The 24,484-nt window shown below is 31.0% G+C and overlaps 3 protein-coding genes across 4 annotated transcripts; 2 read left to right on the forward strand and 1 right to left on the reverse strand.

Annotated features, from left to right (window-relative positions):
• Positions 1-3,183: 3,183 nt before the first annotated feature.
• Positions 3,184-5,892, forward strand: LOC142544684 (1-aminocyclopropane-1-carboxylate synthase 7-like). 2 transcript variants are annotated; one of them, XM_075651721.1, is made up of 5 exons: positions 3,184-3,319; positions 3,931-4,070; positions 4,178-4,309; positions 4,398-4,558; positions 4,892-5,892. In XM_075651721.1, exons 2-5 carry the CDS (start codon positions 4,050-4,052, stop codon positions 5,772-5,774), a joined length of 1,197 nt encoding a protein of 398 aa, XP_075507836.1. In that variant the 5' UTR covers positions 3,184-3,319; positions 3,931-4,049; the 3' UTR covers positions 5,775-5,892. The 2 variants fall into 2 exon arrangements, with proteins under 2 accessions (XP_075507836.1, XP_075507835.1); XM_075651720.1 differs by lacking the exon at positions 3,184-3,319 and having other exon boundaries at positions 3,823-4,070.
• A 2,953-nt stretch (positions 5,893-8,845) lies between these two features.
• On the reverse strand, positions 8,846-10,992 carry LOC142547842 (uncharacterized). Its single transcript, XM_075656307.1, has 2 exons — positions 10,497-10,992; positions 8,846-10,197 (listed from the first exon to the last, which is right to left on the reverse strand). Exons 1-2 carry the CDS (start codon positions 10,990-10,992, stop codon positions 8,846-8,848), a joined length of 1,848 nt encoding a protein of 615 aa, XP_075512422.1.
• Positions 10,993-19,014: 8,022 nt separating this feature from the next.
• Positions 19,015-23,581, forward strand: LOC142546092 (uncharacterized). The gene is made up of 3 exons (XM_075653598.1): positions 19,015-19,193; positions 20,258-20,457; positions 23,122-23,581. The coding sequence occupies exons 2-3, from the start codon at positions 20,276-20,278 to the stop codon at positions 23,306-23,308; spliced, it is 369 nt and encodes a 122-aa protein (XP_075509713.1). The 5' UTR covers positions 19,015-19,193; positions 20,258-20,275; the 3' UTR covers positions 23,309-23,581.
• The last annotated feature ends 903 nt before the right edge of the window (positions 23,582-24,484 follow it).

Raw genomic sequence — 24,484 nt, forward strand, 5'->3', positions numbered from 1 at the left:
GGTTATGTGAAAGAATTTCCGAACTATGACCCTTATACGGTGGGATGGTAATCGTTGTACGGCCTCATGACTCCATAGAGGATTAACATATTGGACATGACCTCACTCCTTAGAGAATTAACATATAGGAGACTGATATCAGAAAATCATGGAAATTAGATGACTTTCAGTGCTAAACGAGTATGCTAAATGAGTTTGATATGTGATGATATGTTATGATTATGAAGTATGAATATTCATTATGATTCAAGTTATGATATGATATGTAAAATTTGAATTCAAGTATATGTATATGTTGCTACCCCCCTTAATCTAACCTCCCAGGTAAGTCAGATGAGCAATTATATGAGGAAGAACGAACCCAATTTTGGGGATGGTGATGATGAAGTGCTGAAGAAGTTTAATTAAGTTTTAACGTTTTAAATTATTTTGAGTTGTAAAAACCTTTCCGCATATTTTTATTTAAGTTGTAAAGACAATGATTTTTATGATTTTATGAATAATAGACTAGTTTTGGTTTATACTATGCTATGAGCCCTTGTTGTTTGATGATTATGTGATTGTTGAACAATGTCGGTGTCGACTAACCCCGATCTGGGGACGTGACAACTTGAACAAAAATGTTGATATTTATAAGTTTTGGTAATATTTTTTTATGTCAATTAAAATTCAGAAGTACTAAAATTCAAAATCATGTTAGCATACTTCTCGTATATTTTTAGACGAACTGATTTAGGTCTATCAAACTGAGAAAGATAGTCTCCGCAAAGTGATCAAATATTTCTGTAGTCTTCTGAATTATATAATCGACCAACAAACAATATCGATTTGTTTCCTTATATGTCAAGACATTTTATCAGCACATCCACTTGTTCAGAAAATGTTCTTGACATACAATAAAAAAAATACATTCTGATCGTTAAATGTCAGTATCACATATACTTATTGTTTCATACTATTTATGGTGCCACCTCACTCCGACAAATATGATCAAAAGCCAAAAAAATATCTCAGTCAGTGCATCAAAACTAAATTTCGAAGATTTTATAGACCAAACCCAAAATAAGCAAAGTTAGTGGAACAAAAAGTTATTTCCTCTAAAATTTGATATTACTGTAATGAATTGTTATTTTTCCATTTTATTAACTTTTCATTATCTTTGCACCCCCAAACTAAAATTTGACTATTTGACAAAATCCAAATTGACTAACTTACGATATGAATTCTGTCACAATATTATTTTATTAAGTAGTATATCAATAATTCAAATAGCTTATATTTTATTTTATTTTTTATATGCTTGGATATAATGAATGACGATGAATTTGTCGTCAAAGAATCATCAAGAAAAAAATAACATATCAATTGTGAGCACCACGTGCATATGCCTAATTGTAGTCCACGTCACATATTTTTATCCCTAATGTTTCATTTTCTCAATGCTTATAAAAAAGAAAAAAGAAAAAGATAGACAATGTGATGGTTATCACAATCACAAGAAATAATCGAGAAGTTGCATACTTTTCCGATTGTAATTGCTTTTTTTAAAGAGTTTATTTGACGTATGGTTTATGATCATGATATATATATAATAACGAAATACTCGTCAACAATAATTCCATTTAATTAAGATATCATCATTTTTCGTGACATATTATCATTTTTCAATGTGAATTAAGTCATAATTTTTCAGTATCACGTCAATACTATGATAAAAAAAATGGATTACAATATAAAAAAATACAAATTAGTTGATTAAGATCGTATTTTGATCAAGAAGACATGTTTAAATGTTATTTGATAAAAAAAGATATAATTTTCTCAAATCGAATATAAAAGGAAAGCATCAGCTCAATCAACATCAACCCGCAAAGCTCTATTTTTTTAAAAAAAATTTATTATAGATACGTGGAAAAATTACAAAAATCCACACCACGAAGACTGCCAAGGCTAGACCCGACAGAATTCATGTCACAAACTCTAACGATCTCCATTTTTGACATGAATTCCAAGACAAGGAATGAGAATGAGATTCCAATATTTGACAGTAATTACATTTTCCACAAAAAAATCCGCAAAGAGCTAGCATAAATCAACGACGAACACCAACCAACTCCAAACAAAAATTCAAACTTGGCTACCAACAATGACTTGGTCATCATATTTCATTTCATGAGTACTAAACATTGTTCACACTATGCCACCACCAAGACCAATGATATTTACAAGTATTACTAAATCTCGTTGTGTTTTATACCTTGATCAAAGAAAAATTGTAACTTTGGTCTTGCATGTATTACTGTTTTACAGTTTTGGTCCAATATTTTTTTCAAAAAAAAATTAGTCATTTTTTCATGTGACGTTTATGTAGCTAGAGCAAGACCTATGTTAGACGGGGCCTGAGACGATTCTCGAAAAATGGGGCCAAGGAAAGCTGAAAATGGAACCTAAATCACTCCAAATTCGGAAAACATGCGGTGGAAGCTGCGGTAACCGGCCGGAAGACGAACAAAACTAGTGACTGTCGAATTTCCGGTTGTGCCAAAACTTCACAAAATTGATATGAAAAGATATCTCTCATCGTTTTTGAAATTTTGGCCAAAGCCGGTGGAGATATAGTCGGTCAATGTAGTGACGGTTGCGTCATAAAGTCTTGAGAAACACTTTAATATGGTGTCAAACGTAGCATGCTTCCGAAAATATGATTGCTTTTAATTTTTGACTACTGGTGGCGACGATAAGGTCGATCAAAAATGTAAAAAATGATTGAAGAAAAAATCGAAAAAAAGAAGAAGACATGTGAAGAGGAGAGATAAATTTTTTAAATTGACTAGTGACAACCAACAAACAGAAAAGATGTGACTTTTTTTATGTTGTCTTTTTCACTTTAGCAAATGTATCGGCTAACATTTTTCAATTAACAACCATTAATTAATCTGATATGACACCACATAACGTGAGTTCCTAGAATTGCGTGGTATGTACAATGTGTTGATATATATATCAGCGTATGAAATACGAGTGGTATATATCCGCTTATATTGTACCACAAATAAAAATAACTAGTTACAATATCCATTAGTAAATTATACATAGACACACCATATATATACAAGCTTTATTCAATCATTCAAACCTCGAAAAATACAACGCCTTACCATTTAATAAAAATAAAGAAAAATTTCTTATGATTTGTACTTTTGGAGGAAACTAAACGGGGACCATTCAACCACCATATTTGTTGTGGATCTTGCGAGAGATATATGAAGCCTTTGAAGAGATGACACCAGCCAACATTTGTCGACAGTGAGAAAAAAAGGTACTATATTTGTAAACTCTGACGTTTCACCTTGCTTTGCTCCACACAATCAATCATTGGTTAGAAATTATTATGGCATGATTTCATATGGTTTACAAATATTTCTTATATTTTCACAATGAAAATTATTATAAGTAACGAACAGAAGAATCAAAATTTTAAATCTTTAATTATTTACATATGATATGTCTAATGTACAAGTTGACAAAATCGATCGTTTTATTTACCATTTTGTAATTTGATTTGACCGAAAAAATATTCTCCAAGAAACCGAATCAAATATGAATTAATCATATTTTGAAATGAACTTCTCATAACAAACTTTCAGAAAAAATGTATGTTTTCACAAATGAGGAAACAAATGGCCAATGGTTGGTTACCTTATCATTTCCATGTCATTGGAGGGGCCCATTTTATTTTTTTATACAGCACTTCTTGTATAAATAGGGAACCAAATGTAGCTTCCATTCAAGAAAACAAATTATTCCTTTTTTTTCTTTTTTTTTTCTTGTTCTCACTTTTAGGCAGGATTTTCTTTATTCAAACTAGCCACTTTTTGTTGAAAAAAAAAAGGAAGAAAACATCGATTACATACATGGCAATTGAGATAGGTTTATCAAAAGTAGCAGAATCAGAAACTCATGGTGAGAATTCACCATACTTTGCTGGATGGAAAGCATATGATGAAGACCCTTATGATGAATTATGCAATCCCTCCGGAGTTATACAAATGGGACTTGCAGAAAATCAAGTAAGTTGTCAGTTTTCGATGTTTCCGAAAGAAAGATCTTGGCCGTCAATCATTTCAAACGACTTCATTTTATATTCCTTGATCGTTCAATATCATTTCGTGTCCAGGTTTCGTTTGATTTCTTGGAGCAATACCTGGAAACACATCCGGAGCCACCAACTATTGGTAGGAGCAAAGCTTCTGGATTCAGAGAAAATGCTCTATTTCAAGATTATCATGGACTAAAATCTTTCAGAAAGGTAATTATAAAAAAAAAAATTCCATAAATATTTATATTATGATATGAAAACACAAATTATAACCTTTGACTTGTGAATAATAATCAAGGCAATGGCTAGTTTTATGGAAGAAATAAGAGGGGGAAGAGCAAAATTCAACCCTGATAGAGTTGTTCTAACAGCTGGCGCAACTGCAGCCAGTGAGTTATTGACTTTCATTTTGGCTGATCCTGGAGATGCCTTACTTGTTCCTACTCCTTACTATCCCGGGTATGAACACTCTCATAGCGTAACTTTTCTATCGAGGAGACGATTATATATGCTCGGCCATCGTTGTATCCGGACCTGATAATCCGATGAAAATAAATTAATTTTTTTAGAGAAATGACGTGAAATTTTGATTCTTTAAGCCCTCAAGCCTATTGGGTATTCTCAGTTAATCCTAAAAGTAGGAGGGGAATCCAAAATGTAAGGAGATGGATATGTTTTGGCGGTAAAATTTTTGAAATTTATTTTATATAAAGATACTGCCCACAAGAATCCCATATTTCTGACAAACTTGTCTGGCAAATGTATCGTTACTTTGGTACTTGGATTTAACAGGTTTGACAGAGACTTGAGGTGGAGAACTGGAGTAAACATCGTAACAGTTTCCTGCGACAGCTCGAACAATTTCGAGATCACCCCACAGGCTTTGGAATCAGCATACAACGAAGCCGTATCCAAGAACATTAAAGTCAAAGGAGTCTTCATAACAAATCCATCGAACCCTCTAGGCGCGACGATCAAACGGCGAATTCTTGAACAGATTCTTGAATTCGTGAGCCGCAAAAAAATACATCTCGTGTCCGATGAGATCTACTCGGGATCGGCGTTCTCTTCGGATGAATTTGTCAGCATTGCTGAAGTTCTTGAATCTAGAAACTACAAGGATTCAGAAAGGGTGCACATTGTTTACAGCCTTTCCAAAGATTTAGGGCTTCCAGGGTTTCGAGTGGGGACTATATATTCATACAATGATAAAGTGGTGTTAACTGCAAGAAGGATGTCGAGTTTCACCATGATTTCTTCACAAACTCAACAGCTTTTGGCCTCAATGCTTTCTGATAAGAAATTTACGGAACATTACGTCAAAACTAATAGAGAAAGGCTGAAAAGGAGACATGAAATGATCGTTTCCGGGTTGAAAAACGCTGGTATCGAGTGCTTGAAAGGGAATGCTGGACTGTTCTGTTGGATGAATTTGAGGCCATTCTTGGAGGAGGATACGAAGGAACAAGAATTGGAATTGTGGAATTTAATTTTGCATGAAGTTAAACTAAACATTTCTCCGGGATCTTCTTGCCATTCCTCCGAGCCAGGGTGGTTTAGGGTTTGCTTTGCGAATATAAGTGAACAGACACTGGATGTTGCACTCGGAAGAATACAGGATTTTGTGGAAATAAGAAAAGGGGGGAAGAGGAACAATGGATTCTGCTCAAAATGATTTCATTTTGATTTTTATTTTTTTGAATCATTCATTTTTTTGAAGCCTTTTCTTGGTTTTTCTTTAGGTTTTTTTTTTCCAGGAAAAGGCTTAATCTGGAGAATTGGTGTCTCAAATTGAGATTGTAAATAGTTTTCCATTTGAGATTCAATTTTAATGATTTATGATATTCTATCAAGCAAGAGATTAATTATATATAAAAAAAGTCATGTCATTAATGTGTGTGCAATAATAACTCGTGGAAATATAAAGTTTTGTAGAATTAAAACCTTATTTCAAAAGTTATATATATACAAATTAAAGTTCATAGGTTTTTTCCTCTGAAAAACTAAATAATCAAATATTACCCAAAAAATAATATTAATAACACTAGAATCTGAAGACGTGTATATATATGTATGTTATCAAAATTAAGTCTCAGTTCTATATCTATCATTTTTGATAAATTTGTTAGTTTAATTTGTATTTTTAGTTCTTTATCGTAAAAATGCATACATGTCAATGACACATCAATATCATGTCAATTTCTCATCTAAAAAGACCAATATTACCAAAAACCAAAAGGGAAAAAAATATTAAAACTTGACAAATAGATATTAATCAATTACAAAATGACAAAAAAATCAAATATTGCAATTTTTCTCATTCTACGTTGGACACTCGATCTTCTCATGTAAGCCAGATACCATGGAAAAATCGACATTCAAGGCATCTATGCCTTTTGGTAATTATAAATAAATATCAGTAAATAAGTGCATTGACTAATATAATGAATTATAAAAAGGATCTTAATATAATTTTAAATTTATAACATCTGTTTCAGTGTCATATCCAAAATTATTTTTAAAACCTTCGAACTGAGGGAAGACGTATCATGTGATAAATTTTTTATTTTTTCACTATAATATAAATATTTATTTATTTATAATTGAAATATATAAGTATAACAATAACAAAAACCAGTATTGCGTGTGAGTGAACGATCTGTAATAATTATGCATTGACTTTTCATGTTTCTTGGAAATGTCAAACTCAGTTTGTTGGAGGACAACTGCTACTAGTCCCTTCCATATTGCGATATTAATTTACTCCCAATTATTTAGTTAAATAACATAAAAAAATGTTTGATTAATTTTATAAATATATGTTGAGTCATTACTTATAGCTAGAACAACGCGATTGGATATGAAAGGGTGTAAATGAAAAAAGGTAAAATTTCGATTATATATATTAGGCGTCTTTTTTTTTTTCTGTGATTTTGGTTATCTACCTTTTCAAATTTCAATTTTAGCCTGTTATTGTTGTTTTTGGTTTTGTTTTGTTTAAATTTAAAAAATTTCCTATTTAATATCAGTGTTTCACTGACATGGTACTAATCAGATATACAAAATATTATAGTATCATATCAACGCTTTATGAAAAAATGATTACAATTGTCAATAACTGAAAAATGCGATATCAAGAATTCAATATATATTGAAATTTGACAACTTGTAAGAATGACTAAAACAACATATTTTCTCTAAATATTAGTCTAAAGACCGGATAATTGGACATATCTTGCAATTGACATTTTCTATTGGGAGAGTTTAATTTGGTTAATATTTAACATTAAAAAATTCATATAAAATATTTGACCCAAATACGTTTTCAGGTATAAGCGAGGGATGCATGTCATGACGTGAATACTCTCGTTAATTAATTCCCTTGAAAATTTATGCACTAGAAGCTCGAACGTTCGCATTAATTCGAGTGCTAAGTCTGTGATGTAAAAGTGAAACACAATTTATAGTATTTATTGTATAATTTTTGGATATTCACTACAGGAGCTAGTTCCATAGAATTTGTTTCACCAATACAAGCCTAGAATGTATTTATATCGAGAAACATTTTAGTCCAAGGTGTTTTTCTAACTTCAAAAAAAATGTTTAAAAAGAGGTTTTTTTAATAAAAAAAAGTGCTTAAAAAAAACTCTTGCTTCATACACCAAAAATGTGAACTAGGTAAAAGAAATTATTACCACTATATCCAAATCTTTAAATTACTCTCACGTACATTGTTTGAGAAACGAAACCACTTATATTTAAAGTTCTAATTTTTTTTATCGATATTGATCATGTCAGTCTATTATATGTAAGATCTTGACATATCATCAAAATGGCAACTTTGAACAACTTCGGTTTGGCTTTTTTTTTTTGTCTCTAAGTGAGATTTTGTAATTAAGATGATAAATTTCGATCCAACAAGAATTACTTCATATTCGTTCTTGATTGATGATAACGACTATGATTATTACTTAGATAATTATTTCATCGTACAACTTTCTTTGCTTGTCGAATATTTCATACAAATTGATATATGACAATATGAAATAAAATAAGGATGCATGGGATTGAGTCATTTGAAATTCATGATTTCGAATATATTTTCATTGTTTAGATAACTTGAACAAATAAATGAAATTCAAATAAATCATCTCCTACTTATTTATCCTATAATTGTAGTAATCACAATGGATTTTAAATCCACATAATATTAGAAAATTTTGAAATCCGTTGTGATCAGCACAATTAAATTGTAAATAAAGAGGAGATGAATATGGATTTTCTTTGTTTAAATTATCTAAACAATAAAGTTGCATTCAAAATCATGGATTTCTAATGACTCGATCCAAATACATCATTAGGTTTTTTTAGTGTCACCTATATATTTAAATACCTCATCAAAATAATAGACTACCAAAAAATTGCGATTATTTTTCCATTTATTCATGTGAGGCCATGCTAAACTTCTCCTAATGGTGTTATATATATATATATATATATATATATATATATATATATATATATATATATATATATATATATATATATAGGGGCGGTCCTAAGAAAAAAGAGGCTCTGGGCGAAACTTATAATATGGTCCTCTTGTATTGATTCGAAATTCAAATGTATATTAAAAAAATTGAATAGCAAAATCAAAGTAAACCAAAATGTGTAAATAAGAAAACTCCACATAGAAAAATGTTTACATAATTTCTCAAAATAATTTATTCAAACAATCAATATTATTTAAAACGCACTCTTCTTTGCGTTTTTTGAAGCAAAGTCATCAATTATGTCGTCATATGAGATATCCTCCAGTATGTCTTTTTCGATGCAGAGGATCGCCAAACTATTCAATCTCTCTTGACTCGTTGTGGTTCTCAAATAAGATTTCAATAATTTTAACTTGGAAAAGCTTCTCTCAGCTGATGCTACAGTTACAGGAATAGTCAATAAAATTTGATACGCAACCACAACTGTAGGAAAAACATCCATTTTCAATGCAAACTCCAAAATTTTAATGGCTGTCCAAGATTTATTTGTGTCGTAAGCTTCAAGAGGTAGCATCTCTTGCAACATTTGTAATTCTAAAAGCAGATCATGAGCATCAATATCAGACACATCATCCTTTTTCAAAGCAGATTCAAGATTCACATAACATTTTCTCAAATAATCTTCATCCAATGCCATTAACTGTTTTCCATCCAACAGAAATCCAAACATCTCTTCAAAATTATTTAATTGCTCAAATCTACTTCTCAACTCCAAAAGAGCAATATCGACCACAACAAGAAAATAATCAGTCCTAAAGCATTCCTCAGCTGTTTGTGGTTCTCTTTCAGTATTAGCAACCTCATCCTCAGGAAATACAGGGTCGACTCTAATATTGGAAGCAATTTCTTTAGCAGAATTTATGGCAGATGCAAATCCTTCTTCCCTGTAATTCTCAAAAAAAGAAACAAGCCCTTTCAATTGTTTCACCGCAACATCAATATGCATCGTTTCAGATTGTAAGGATTTACTAACCGAGTTTATGTTGTAGAGAATATCATACCAAATCACCAAACTTAACAAAAATTCAAAGCTACTAAGTTCATGTGTTGCTAACAATCTAGCATCCCTGGATAATCTTGCATCCTCAGTTAAATCCGCTACCTTAAGTAAAGCTTCTCTGATTTGCCCAACTTGTGACTTAATGGCCTTGACACTTTCGATATGACTTTCCCATCTCGTGGTGCACAATGACTTGAGTGTCAAATTATCCAAACAGTCAAGTAGAATACTCCAACGTTTTGTAGAATTTGAGAACACGGTATACATGCATTGACATGCTCCAAAAAAAGATTTTGCTTTAACACAAGAGTTTGCCATATCACAAATAACCAAATTAAGACAATGACTACCACACGGCATATAAAAGGCTCTTGGATTTATATCAAGCAATCTTTTCTGAACACCTTGATGTTTTCCTTTCATGTTGGAGCCATTATCATAACTTTGTCCTCTTATATTATCAATATCAAGTCCAAGAGAGTCCAATGCAGCACACAATTCATTGAAAAGGCTCAATCCACTCGTGTTTTCAACATTCAGAAATTCTATAAAGTATCAATTTTTACAGGAACGCGTGACACATCAACACATCGTAATATTAAAGTCATTTGTTCCTTGTGGCTTGCATCAGGAGTACAATCAAGTATCACTGAATAATACTTTGCTTTCTTAACCTTTTCAATGACAACATTTTTCACTTTTAATGACATATTCGTTATCAACTCATTTTGAATTTTATGGCTGAGGTAATGATGATGAATTTCTTTTCCTTTAATGAGCCGAAGATGTTCTTGCATTATAGGATCAAACTCGGCAATCATCTCAATCAAGCCCAGGAAATTACCCTTTGAACTATCCTCCATATTTTCATTTTTTCCACGAAATGACAAAATATTTTTAGCCAAACATTTTACCACTGCTATAATTCTTGTCAAAACCCCTCTCCAACAGTGTGTTTCATTTTTAATCTGTTCCTGCAATTCTTTGTCAATTGTTTCATTTTTCCTCAACCTCACTTGTAACTCCACCATCGATCTCAAATTAGCAAGATGTTCACGACATTTTTCGTGTTCTCTAAGCTTCTCACTTAGATGCTTCCAATCTCTAGATCCGTCTTCTGCCAATTGACTTCGTGATGGAAGTGTTTTGAAAAGCTTACAGGAGAAACAAAATACTTTATCTAACTCCTTTGAATAAACTAGCCATTTTCTTTCATGACTTGTTTTGTTTGGAAGCACTCTATTGTAATGCTCTGAGGAAAAATGTCTACCAAGTTCATCATGTGGGTATTCAAAATTAACCTCTCTAATGGGGCCTTTTTCAACGAGTAAATCCCTCATTTTTGTATCAAGGCTATTCCAAACTCTTGGATCAAATATATTCAGAGAATGATCTATGTTTTCATTTTTCCTCAATACCCATAGTGTTTGCAACATACATCTCTTCTATTTGTTCGTCAGAATGATTTTCTTGTGCGCTCAGATTATCGACATCAACAATCAAATTTTCTTGAAATATACTCGTTTCTTTCAAAACAAACTTATCCATAGAGCCTTTCATTGATTGGGTCATCTTCTTTTCTGTTTGTTTTTTTTTTCCTTTTTGAACTTCCAGATGGGTATTTTCTAGGCATCCTATTTCTTCAAGTGATACTACACCAAGAACAACCACAAAAAAATAATTGAACTATAATGAATTATCCTTCACATTCATAATTATAAAATTATCCAAAAAAATTCACAATGAACTATTAAAATTCAAAATGCATGTGCTAATTTAATTTAACACCGGTTAATTTAGCAATTCAAAATCAAATTCAACAAAAGTCCCAAATTTCAAAATTAGGTTTTGAAAATTCATACCTCTAATCTTCGACGATAAAAAATTTACTAAGGGATGACGAGGAGCAACGATGAGTACTGAAACAAAATTGAGATGATAGAAGACAATTAGAATGGATGTCAGAGATTGGTCAGATCGTATAGCTTCATCCGCCGAAATCGAAAATTGAGTCTTACGATTTGAGTATTGAAAATGCTGCTGTTATAATTTTTTTATCATATTTAGGTCTTATTATATATATAATATAATTAAAGTAATTATTTGGGTCCCAATACTATTATATATATATGTTAAAAAAATTTGGGGCCCCATCAAAATGGGGCCCTGGCATGGGCCCAATTTGCCCTTGGAAAGGGCCGGCCATATATATATATATATATATATATATATATATATGTATATCATCGTATCATTGATTCATCATATGCTAAATGTTAACTTACAAGTGTTTGGATAGTCTCTTTTAAATTATTATTATTTTAATTTAATTAATTAAAGTTACTCAATTAGAAAATTATATCGATATCACTCTTTTCTTCACCACTCAATATTAATAATTATGATTCAATCATTACATAATTTTAATAATTATTTGTCACGTTAAGACTCTACCCTAAAATGACCTTTTCCAAATAAATTTTGTCAGTGTATAACCCTAAGTCTCCTATAGAGCTAGATGGCGTATAGAGAATTGTTTTTAATAAATTAATTTAAATTTTTTATTTGATTGACTTTTAGAAACTTTAATTCCAATTATGAAGTATGGGTCCTCATGCAAATCAAGTAGATCAATCTCCATCATTCAATTCTAAATATTTAAGTTGATTCAAAAAGGTGGTCCAGTCATTTGATTAATGTTCTAATAATTGTACGTATACTTCGCTTGCTTATATTATTATAGTTACTTTATTATGACGACACATTTTTTTGGTGAACTTGTATGTTTCAACCACTTTTTTAAAGATTATAAGATGATAACAGTACAACTTCAATCCTTTTGTTTTGTACAACGACTCAAATATCAGGTTTCGATCGTTCTTCCCGGAGAGATGATCATTGTACGACAACAATCTCTCTCGATAATTGCACTCATTATAATCCGTGATAATTAAACATGTGATATTGACTATGTCAACAGCTACATGATCAAGTGTTTGTCGTTTTATCAAAAGTTATAGTCGGTATTAACGGTACAAGCCTAATGTTTTTAAACCGTGGAACATCTCAAACGTCACTTTTTATTTTCCTTGCATGAAAAACTATTGCACCAAATTGTAGTTAACTTCGACTTGAAAATATATAATTATAACAAAATCAAATTAAGAAACAATAGTCAATGCCGACATATTCTCTCACAAATCTTAATAGTCTCCAAATTGCGAAATAAGTACAGATGTGATTTCGTTATTATTGATCTTGTAGAAAAATAGTCTGCAACTCCGATAAATTTAATTGCAAATTGTAATAAATCACTCATAAAATTCATCAGTATATATTCTATTCAATAAACTTGTGATAGATCTCTCTCTCTCTATATATATATATATATAAAACTTGTAGAAAAATAGTCCGCAACTCCGATAAATTTAATTGCAAATTGTAATAAATTACACTCATAAAATTCATCATTACATATTCTATTCAATTATATGTGTATATTTATGTATACATGTGTGTGTGTGTTGTGTGTGTGTGTTTATATATATATATATATATATATATATATATATATAAGATAGAGAAACGAAAAATATATTTTATTCTGGAATAATGTTTGATTGATTTTTTTTATTTCGACCCTTCGTTATCTCAAAAATAGCTAACAATTTGATACCCACCCGAACCGTCAAAAGACCCGAGCCCATTTACAAAGGTGTATGCTTGGCCCCCATTTGATATAATTAAATCAAGAACCAACACTTTCCGATTAATCCGAAATGATCTTGCCTTGAAAAGCACTTCACAAAAGAAAAGGACCCGGTTAGCGAGCCCATATCACGATTATACGAGCCGACACCACGCAAATATTGCGGTAATTGTAGATAAAATCTTCTAAATATATGATAAGAAAATAATCTCAAAGACATCAGAATACATTCAAGATTCAAAATTTACCAAAGATATATAATGCAAATTAGTACAAAACCAAAAGCAAATCTCCTATTCAAGAGAACTTGCTTACAAGAGCTCTTTTCGTACAAGTTTTTTACAACTTTATAAATACCAAGTACATCTCATTGTTATATACATTAACTCACTATTTTCATTCTACATCAAAAACATCTTCGGCGCCCTTTAAATTTTGTTAGTATGTACAGATTCGTACTGAAGCTCTGCCAGACCACCACCACATCATCTTAAAGACTTGACTCACCAGACCGGATGCCGGATAAAATTTTGGTTACATCCCAATCCAAGAGGAAAAAAGGGCAAAAAAAAAAAAACATTTGTGATAATCTTTTTTATCAAATATTCAGTCTTAATTAATCTTAATAATATATCCACATCTATTGTGAACGAAATTTTTTTTCTTTTATCTAATAATATATACACATCTATAGCTTTTGGCGCTTCTTGTTATTATGATGTGTCCCCGTGTACACTTTTTTTGGCTCATAATTAATAACTCAGTCAAACATCATAAGGGGTGATTGATTCTTAATACTTCATTTATCATTTGTTTGATGTGTATAATTAAAATTGTGATAGATCTATACAACCCGCACCCGTCTCGCACTGTATACATTATTATTATCTTGTTGGTGGTTATATAATCTTTTGGAAGAGAATTGATGATGTTTGATTAAATTAAATTTTTCTTTAATATCTTAAAGTTTAAAATAATTATAAATTTAATAATATTTAAGTATAATTTTTAATTTGACCAATATAATAAATAATTTAATTATTATTGATTATATTTTAATTATTATATTATTATTTTTAACCGTAAAATTATAATTGTTATTAACCATTATTTAATATTCAAATTTGTATTACTATTTTAATTATCACAATAAATGCATATTTATGTTATTATCAAATTTTAATTATTTTCTATAATCGATTTTTTAGTTAATTTTGGAAATTGAAATTAATGACTAATTAATATATAATGAGAGCATTTTAGTAATCATTATATAATTAACAAAAATAATTAAGCAAGTTAAAACTATGTCAAACATCATATAATTTATCGTAATGTATTATTTATCTTTATTTTTTATTTTATAATCACTCTTATTATATATCATTTACTTATTTTATCACACGAACTAAATGATGTCTAAAGGTATAATAAAAAATCAAATGATAGATTATATATGCGCACATCACTCAAAAAATTGAACCTCGATTAATGATAATTTTCTAAAATGTTAATCGTTTCTCTTTTAACATATATTCTCATACCGAACATGTAATTACAAAGTAAAAAAATCGTAATAATTTAGATATCACCCTGTTACATTTTAATTAATTATAATTTAAAATCGTAAATTAATAATAGAGTTTACGTGCGAACATTAAACAAAACACATGGAATTCATTCGTTGGCAACCATGTGTGTGGATAATGGCAATTATGGTGTCCATTGCCATCCGCAATCATGCAGTAGGATCACACGCTCCTTTATATAATATCTTCTTCATTCATGCCAACAATTTATATATTATAAATTAAATATATGTTTCAAACTCGAATTATTTTTTAGTTATTGGATTGTGAACATGTGTGATCATCTCACTCATATCCAAAATACATTATGATTGAATATATATATATATATATATATATTATATATTCAAATATATGTAGAGAAAATACAAGTACGTTTTTATTTATATTTACGTAAAAGAAATATATTGCATGCAAATATTAAATTTTAAAAGTGTGGTCATCTCTGGGAGGAGAAAACTGTAATTTTGGTATGATATATTTTATATTTATCTCTTTATGATTTTGGTCTTTTATATTATTAGTTTTATTTTGTAATATTTGTTTTTTCTTTAATTTTAATTTTTTTTCTAAAATGATGTTGACATTGTAGTGTCGTATCAGCATTTTTGCAGAAAAAATATAAAATTTTCAAAAATAAATTATATAATTTGTCAACATAGATGACTAAAATTATATATATTAAAAGCTCCTTCTTATGTTAATTTGGAAAGAAATCTCAATAAAATAAACTAAAAAAGATCAAAGGACTGAACAGCCAAAAGAAAATTCAAGTATAAGTTCAACTAGTTAATTCAACAATTTAAATATAATAAGTATATTTGGTATAAATATACGTATATCTTTTCTATTTTTTAAAAATATAATGAGGTAAATATGACGAGGAACATTAGTCTATAAAATCATCCCTATTTAATTATGCGGACTAATCACAAGAATTGAGTGAAAAACTGTAATTATTTCAGTTTTAATATGTTGTATTTGATTAAAGTGTCGACATAATATCAATATGATTCATACGTATTTAATATTATATAAACACTAGTGTAAAAAAAAACACTAAAATCACCATTACAATATCAGTTTTTTTAACTTATATTTGTTATAAGTTCAATCTGTTCGATTTGTTTAAGAATAAATTCAGTTTGTTCAAATTTCAATATACCATTACATCCATATTTATAATTTGTTCTTTAAAAAAATTAATTAATGTGTTGTCTGTTTTTGTTGTTTGGGCTTTTACCAATTAGTTGGACTAACTTTTCTATTTATATAACCACTACCCATATAGTCGGCCTCTTCTCCAATACAAACATAAATGTAATCCAAAGCAATAATAAGGAAAAATGAATAAAAAAAAATCCTTTATAAATTTATCCAAGAAATATATATATATATATATATATATATATATATATATATATATAATATTAAAAGTATATTAAATGTCTTGGAATACATCATCTCTATAAGAACCTCGACTGATTTATTTTAAAATAATTTCATGTTAAAAAATGTATCAATGCAATTGAAAAATATTTTAAATAAATTGAAAAAAAAAACATTTGAAAGAATCTCCGCCTTTAATGATAATAGAAGATTTTTAGTTAGGAAACCTGTATTTTTTTGTCTTGCAAATTTTGATTTTTACGATTTTTATGCTCCATATTGTCAAATTTCACTCATGGTTTGTAATATTTGTTTTTTTAATATAATTTTAGTCTTTTTTTCGACGTGTCACTGATGTGACCTCAACATGGTGTTGACACGTGTAACGCCACATCAACATTCCCAATAAAAAATACTTGAATTGTCAAAAATTGAAAAATACAAGACTGAGACCGAAATTTGACAATATAAATAATCAAAATCACAAATAGATAATTGTATAAGATCTAAAATATTTCCCATTTAATTATCAGATTTTTTTTTATCTGATTGTGGTTCTGAGTATTTTGATTCCATGTTGGTTGGGTAATTCAATTTTTTTTTTTGCTTTCAATTGGGGTTTATAGTTGATTCTTTTGTAGTTCAAATGTAACTGAATTGGCTGCTTGAATTTTCAGTTTATTTAATTCACGAACTATTATGTTGTTTAAAGGTCGAATGTTTCTTTCCATGTGACGAATATTGTCTGGCTGTGAATCGTTCTCAATTCTCGTCCTTGTGGATTTGGGGAAGCCTTTAATTACTCTTCGTGGGGTTCATTATTATGTTTCCCATCCTTACCAAAATCCCAGAATGGAAGAAACTAGTCACCCGTCGATTTTTTTACTACTGATGGTTAAGATGTCTGGCTAGATTTGGCTATTGATAGTTCATTCTGCTGGATAAGGGCTGCCTATACTCTGCCATGCTGAATGTGTGAAGAGCTGCTCGAAAGTCATGCTGGAATTTTCAAGGTTACAGGAAGAATCTTCTAAATGTTGGGTTGCTCTTGTTAGTTGCTTTCGGAGCGAGCTGAAATATATAAATCATTTATCTGGTCTATATCTCCAGCTTATCAGATACAATCAAGATGCCTTATCAGCCTACGACATCAAGCTACCTTACCAAGAGATTATCAGGATGTTGGTTGAGTCTTTTTTTCCTGCTAGATGTAAACAAGAACTGATTGTACATCAGTCAGACTACTCAAAGTTTAATCGAGAATATCACAAGAAAAAAACAATCTATTGAAGTTTTTTATCTCCTCGAACATAATTTAATAGTTGTTGGTTGCTGAATTTAGCTAACGTCGAAGAGTATTTTTCGTCGTACACCATAATTGAAATAAAAACAAAGACGCACGAAATTCTATGCATTATTGTTGGCGTATCATACAAAAGAGAACTCTTTTCAAAATTTTCATATATTTAAGGTTCAAACCATTCACATTGAAAACTGCAGCTTAAATTATTGAATCTCTGCATCATCTTTGAGAAATTATCCATGTCCTCGAGTACTCTTTCAAGTCATATATTGAGCTACTTCAAAGCACACGGTGAACTTTTATATTTAATATTTTATGATCACTTTGTATTATAGTTTTTTTTCACTCATTCATTTGTAAATCAAACTGAAAAGAGAGCGATTTAATCTAGTAATTGTCAGAAATTTGTTTTTGAATAGATATTGTTGAGATGTGAGTTTCATTTGATTAGCGTTTACATCAACAAGAGTGGGGTATACAAATGGTTGTATACATCAAAATCATTTAGTGAAATAATTCCTTATATAGGAATAAGTTGAGAATATAATGTCTTCAAAATTTCATGAAACAAATTCAGACTCATTTTATTTATTGTACTTTACTTTCAATTTCTTTGTTACAATTTCTTTATTATTCTCATCTATATCTTGTTGTTTAGCCAACTGATTGTGTATATTAGTTCACCTTGTTCGGCATACTTTATTTGCACTAAAAAAAACATTTATACGAAATGCCTAATGCACCCAACCGAGATAATTGAAGTAAGCAATATTTTTTATTAAGTTAATTCACTCTCTTTCAAACTTATTTCGGATCCTAACAAATTATTAAACGGATCATAATGGATTAAGTAAGTGGAACATGGTAGACTTTTTTTAAATAATTTCAAATAACCACAAGGGTCATACTCCGATTTATGACTTCTAACTTCCAGATACTCACTTCCTAAGATCTCACCAAATTTTGATCTCGAAAACGGTGACTTTTTTGAACTGGGAACTCATATATGTTCTTTGTAGATGTGCACCAGATAAATTATTGATAACCACGTCAATCAAGTAAACCACGTAGATAAACTTTGTGATATACTTTTCTAAAAAATGTTAGGTAAATAATAAAACAGATGATCAATTCGTCACAAGTAAACATATTCTACCAACTTAACTGATATATTCAACACATATTTAGGGTAAATTTCATGCACAATTGTTAAACAACAATAGTTTTATCCAAAAGAAAACATATAACCAAAAAAACTATTCGGACTTTAATCATAATTAATAATTTTTAATTTTTGAAAATTAATTAGTTAGGTAAAAAAGCTATAAATTATTTCATGTTTGGGTTGCTAGTTTACTCCAGCCGTAAAGTTAACTACAATTTACGGGGTTGAGCAACAAAAGTTAAAAACCCCTAAAAATACTTTTCCCCATATTTTTCGCCCACCCTTCATTTTGTTTCTACTCTCGCAAGACTGCAAGAGTACATTGAACGGATTGACGAGTGAAAAACCCTTGACTCGTGAAACTCTCGCCCAGGGTCTGAGGAAAGGTCAATCGCGAATCCAACTTATTTTTATCTTAATTTTGCACTAATTTATCAGCAGTAATTTGTTTTTTCGTTCACGTTTTCATGGGATTTTGAGCATATTTATCAGATCTATTTCCCGATCAGTCATGATTAGGGTTTCTTTTTCTTTTTTTACTGGCTCTCGTAGTCGATGCGATCTGTGAACTGGGTTTCAAGTGTTTGATATTTTTAGGTATCTCATGTTTTTTTTTATCGAGGGTGGACTTACCGAGGAACGGAATAATAGGAAAGGTCTGAATTGGTGGAAATATGTTTGCTTTGCCGTCAATTATTCGAAATGACTAATTCTTTTTTTCTTTTGTAGCCAATAGACATTTTGTAGTAAAATTCCTATATTTCTTTGTCGGGGAAGTAGCTTTGAGCTAAATGTACAGAGAAAAGTAATACTCGCTGCCTTCGTTGTACGTTTGAGTTGCAGGTCTGATTTTGGGTTTGAATTGACAGACAAAACTATCTAATTGCAGACACTATACTCCAGCAAAATTGCTGAATTTGAAGTATCAAGTAGTTATGGTGCTTCTTTCTTCCTTTGATGAATAGAATTTATCTGTAGCATATCCTAGCCAGTAACAAGAGTATAAGATGATGAGTTTTTGGCTGCAAGTTACTCTACTCAGTTGTGCTTTTGTTGAAATGTTACTTCTGTCATTGTTGATGCAATGAAATACTTGTAACAAAGCCAGGTAAAATGGTCACTGGATTGTTTTGTACTCCAATTATTGTCTCGTGGAATGAATTGCTGTGGTTAATCAGCAGGTAAACTTGAACAATCCATCTAGATATCTTAAATCATATGGGATCCACACAAAGCAATTAAATTATGGAAATATCCTATTAAAGTAACATTCTATATTTTCTTACACGTCGTGAGAAGCCTATATAGTAAACTCAGACAATTTTGCATAAGAGTTTCTCTACAATTGGGTTGACTTGATTTGTTAATTATGTTGAGATGGAAACTCGAATATGTAACCATTTTAGTTTTAAGTTTTAGCCGTAACTTTTGTTTGATATGTTTCGTGTAGAATCTACTTTGAGAATTGATGGCATCCAAGTTGCAGCAGGTGCAAGCCAAGGTTCTACAAGCCTCACAATTTGTCGCTAAGCATGGATGTGCCTACCACAAGCAATTGTTGGAGCAAAATAAACAATACATTGTAGACCCACCAACTGTGGAAAAATGCAATGAGTTAGCAAAGCAGTTGTTCTACACACGTCTTGCTAGGTTACTTTGCATCCTTGCATTAGATTCATTGTTTTAATTGGAATTCTTGGACATATAAATCTTCTTTCTTAGAAATTTAAGCCTCTGTATGATCCTGTTTTCCAATATAACTTGTCAGTAAATACAACCTCAATATAATGATAATAGGTTCACGAAAGATGTAAGGAAGGTTTTATCGATTGAAAGAAAGTGTTCAACTTGAAATAATCCGAATACGATGAAATCAAGCTGGAATAGAAATAAAACTAACAAGAAAGTGAGACTTTCTCTCTTTCCCCAACCAACTTCTAGAACAACTGAAATTTGCTATAATTTTCTGAATGCTGACACTGAAAAATATTTTCTTTTAATCTCGTTTTCTTCTTCCCTCTTGCATGTGTGCAGCTCCTTTCTCTCTCGTCTAGTACACCTAGAACATGGAGGTTGCGATGATGGCCTCCACTCTTCATCCCGTTCTTTTGGCCCAATTGAGACTGCATCATATTTGTTGATGCTTAGGGAAAAAAATAATGGTCATATTACCTGAAAAAAATCAGAAATTCATATCGGTTCAATTTCTTATCTTAATATTTATATTGTTGGATGAAGAATGACCTGAATGAGAGAAACTACTGGTATTAATTCATGTTTCGGTCCCAACGCCAACGATATAAATGGCTGATGTATGAACAAATAAAAACATGCAATCCCTTAAGCAACATGACCTTTTTTTCAAGGGTACCTGTTTTTGGATGATGACTGACCTGAACGAGAAAAAATGCTGTTATTAGTTCATGTTTTATCCCCAACGTCTTACATATGACTGATGTATGCCAAAAATACATATCTGCAATCGCCTAAGCAGCATGACCTTTTTCCCAAGGGTGCCTGTTGATTTCGGAATATTTCGGTTTGTATTGTAATTTGTATAAGCCATGAAATCAACTAAGTAAATTGAAGCACCTTTTACTTGTATGATACTGATTTAATGAAGTCTTGGCGGGCATTAATCTACTTTTCTTACCGCCTTCTGATGGGACGTACCAGTCTTGTTTTGGGCATCATTCAATGTGTTGATTCAAATATGTTGCATGAGTTAGCCTACGAGTGCCACAAGCTAAATGCCAGAGCAAAACGAGAAATTAGTTGATCACATATGGAACTGGGAGATATCTGAGCTGTGTAAAACTGTCAATGGTTTGTGCTTTTTTATATTTGAACATTAGACTTGCCATCTTTGAAAATTTATTGAACTACTCATAATGAAGAGTAGTGATTTCATAGTCCATATGTCCATTGATGTAAGCTATGGAGGTTGTTAACGAAAAGTAGACATACACACATGTGAGAACCTTACCTTTTTTGTACTGACCTTCTAAGCATTTTTTAATGATGTCTGTTTTTATAGCTTGAAAGTTCTGCGTGAATCTCTTCGACAGAGTATATAATATATATATATGTATATTTTTAACTATAGACGAGTGAGAATATCTTGCAATTTGACTGTTAGAGGTTTCTGACTAAACATAGTATCCACATTCTGTCACCTTTAATACTTGTTTTTAACTTCTACTGACAAGGTTTTGAATCCTATCTGTATATTGCCCTGTGGTTCAGTTGTTTCTTTCTTTCCATCAATATATGACAGACTGAAGTGCGTCCAAAAAAAAGTGTTGTTTGACTGGTCAACTCTAGTTGTGGGACCATGTTGTCAACTTGTCATGCTCACCATAGAAATATTTTTGGGCATTGTTAGAGGGAATGTGGTTTCCTGACCAAAAATTTAGGATGGATCAATCATTCCTTGGAGTGTTTTGGTGTCTTTTGATTTTTCATTACTTTATCAACGATTACTATGTAGTTTGCTTGACTTGCTTTTTTCCATGTAATTTATGTTAACTTGAAGTAGCGCCTGAAACCATCAGATTTACCTCGAGTCGTTTGTTTCTTTTTTGAGCAGATTACATTTGTGGGAGTTTTGATTACTTTTTGTTTCAATGGTGGTGGTTGTGACCAACAGGATCTTAGTTTCATTTCCTTGATTGTGTGCTCATGCGCACCTGTTTCCATTGGATGTTGAATCTCCAGATGTGTCTGCGCTGCATGTTTCTTTTACGTTTATGGTTTTTGGGAAGGAATGTTCCCATACGTACATATATACACATATCGCATTCCTTCATAAGAAGACTTGTCTAGCATGGTGAATCATAAAAGAATCAATATGTGAAATGTTTGACAAGGTGCTCAACTTCGATGGTAAAGAAGTTCATGTATCTGACTTTGGGACCAAGAACTTTGGTTGAGGTCGGGGGCGGGGGAGCTAAAAATGGTCTATGGTGAAATTCATACTAAATTTTTGTCAGTTGCATGTGTGTATCTTTTATCATGCTGCTCTGCATGAGATGAAAGTCACGGTCATCCCTTTTAAGTCATTTTAGATAATTTTGTGCCAAATTGGATGGTCCAAACATTTTCCTTCCTTTGTTGAAATTTACACATAAAATTCGAATGTGTGGGGGAAATTACCAACTTAGTCCCATACTCTGTGCATGCCTCATTCAGCTAAATTTTTCTGCTAAATTTATTACACAATTGATTGTTTCGATGAATCCCGCAAATATGCATTATTTTTATTTTTGGTCTTCTCTGCGTCTTTATATAACTTCATATATCATCCATGTGCAGCATTCCAGGTCGTACTGAGTCATTTCGGAAGGAACTGGATTATGTGAAGAGTTTGTGGAAGCACAGGCAGGAGCTGAAGGTAGAGGATGCAGGCATTGCGGCTTTGTTTGGGCTTGAGTGCTTTGCATGGTTCTGTGCTGGTGAAATCATCGGAAGGGGATTCACTTTTACCGGTTACTATCCCTGAAAAAAAAGAAAATAGTTATAACCATTGGTAAGGACCTTTCTTACCCCAGCATCCTTTTGTTTTCTCTTCAAAGTTTTGAAGCTGAGGTAGCAGTGTTGAATATGATTGCCTCCAATAATTATTAGTGTATTTTTTACTATTGATTTTCCCTAACTGATGCAGCGAGCTTCCTATGTTAAGAAAAAGTCTGTATGGTTGCACCAAAATAAGATATGCAAACAGGAATGCCATCTATTCGTTTCAATTTCGTTTTGACGAAAAAATATTTTGATTTGTTTGGTGATGAGGAAAACTTGAATGGTCCTTTCTTGCGAGTAATTATTTTCTTTTCAAAGATGGATGAAAACAGGTAAATATCTGCAAGCATCTGTAGTAATTCATTTCTTCTAGTTGAGTATTATGGCGGTTTTGTTATCTTGAAATAGATCATGATAAACTTATTTTGATTCCAACAGACTGTGTCCGATGCATGGGTGGTGTTATCATTTTCACTACTACAACCAGAAAAAACTTTTATCTACTATTTTATATTCAATTAATTTGTGTACATATAAGATAGAGTGGTGTGTTATATATTTCACATCGACTAGATTAAGTTCTTGAGAGTTATATAAATGACTTAGATGTGTAAAATTTATAGTTGGACAAGGCAACAAGCGTTGAAGTTGAAGGTTAATCATTGAGAAACTGTCGACTTCTTAAACTAGTATTTTTTTTATGGAGTGTTGGCAATATTTAAAAAAAAAAGTGATTTTTTTGTATTTCTTTAGAAAATTCAAATGTAAAGGTGAGGATAATATTTTTGTTTAGAGGTTGCCATCCATGACATGATTTATTCAAATATTTTAACTTGAATCACATTCGAAATGTTCTTCGAATTAGGAAGGAAAAAATGAGAGAAGCACCAAAGTTTTATTACAGAAATGCTCAATAGTCAACAATTTCTGAAAATGATCACGCGTTCCTATGTATCCAGTATTTTGAAAATATAGTTAGGATATGATGTGCTTAAAGAACGGCTACCTATGAACCATTCCAAACTAGATAAAAAAACCAAATTAATCTGATGGTTAAAATTAATTTTAACTCAATCAGGATTTTGTACATAAGTCGTTGTTCCAAATATTGAGCTCGGATTTGAGTCGAGCACTTGAGCTCTAGAGTTGACGGAGACTT

Source organism: Primulina tabacum, chromosome 5 (assembly GCF_025594145.1).
Source record: "Primulina tabacum isolate GXHZ01 chromosome 5, ASM2559414v2, whole genome shotgun sequence".
NCBI lineage: Eukaryota > Viridiplantae > Streptophyta > Magnoliopsida > Lamiales > Gesneriaceae > Primulina > Primulina tabacum.

Coding starts and splice junctions, on each gene's coding strand:
- LOC142546092 (XM_075653598.1), top strand. CDS start 20,276: ATGGCATCCAAGTTGCAGCAGGTGCAAGCCAAGGTTCTACAAGCCTCA. Junction 20,458..23,121: donor TTCTACACACGTCTTGCTAG/GTTACTTTGCAT, acceptor ATCCATGTGCAG/CATTCCAGGTCGTACTGAGT.
- LOC142544684 (XM_075651720.1), top strand. CDS start 3,915: ATGGCAATTGAGATAGGTTTATCAAAAGTAGCAGAATCAGAAACTCAT. Junction 4,310..4,397: donor GACTAAAATCTTTCAGAAAG/GTAATTATAAAA, acceptor ATAATAATCAAG/GCAATGGCTAGTTTTATGGA. Junction 4,559..4,891: donor CCTACTCCTTACTATCCCGG/GTATGAACACTC, acceptor TGGATTTAACAG/GTTTGACAGAGACTTGAGGT.
- LOC142547842 (XM_075656307.1), bottom strand. CDS start 10,992: ATGAGGGATTTACTCGTTGAAAAAGGCCCCATTAGAGAGGTTAATTTT. Junction 10,198..10,496: donor TATGGAGGATAGTTCAAAGG/GTAATTTCCTGG, acceptor GATACTTTATAG/AATTTCTGAATGTTGAAAAC.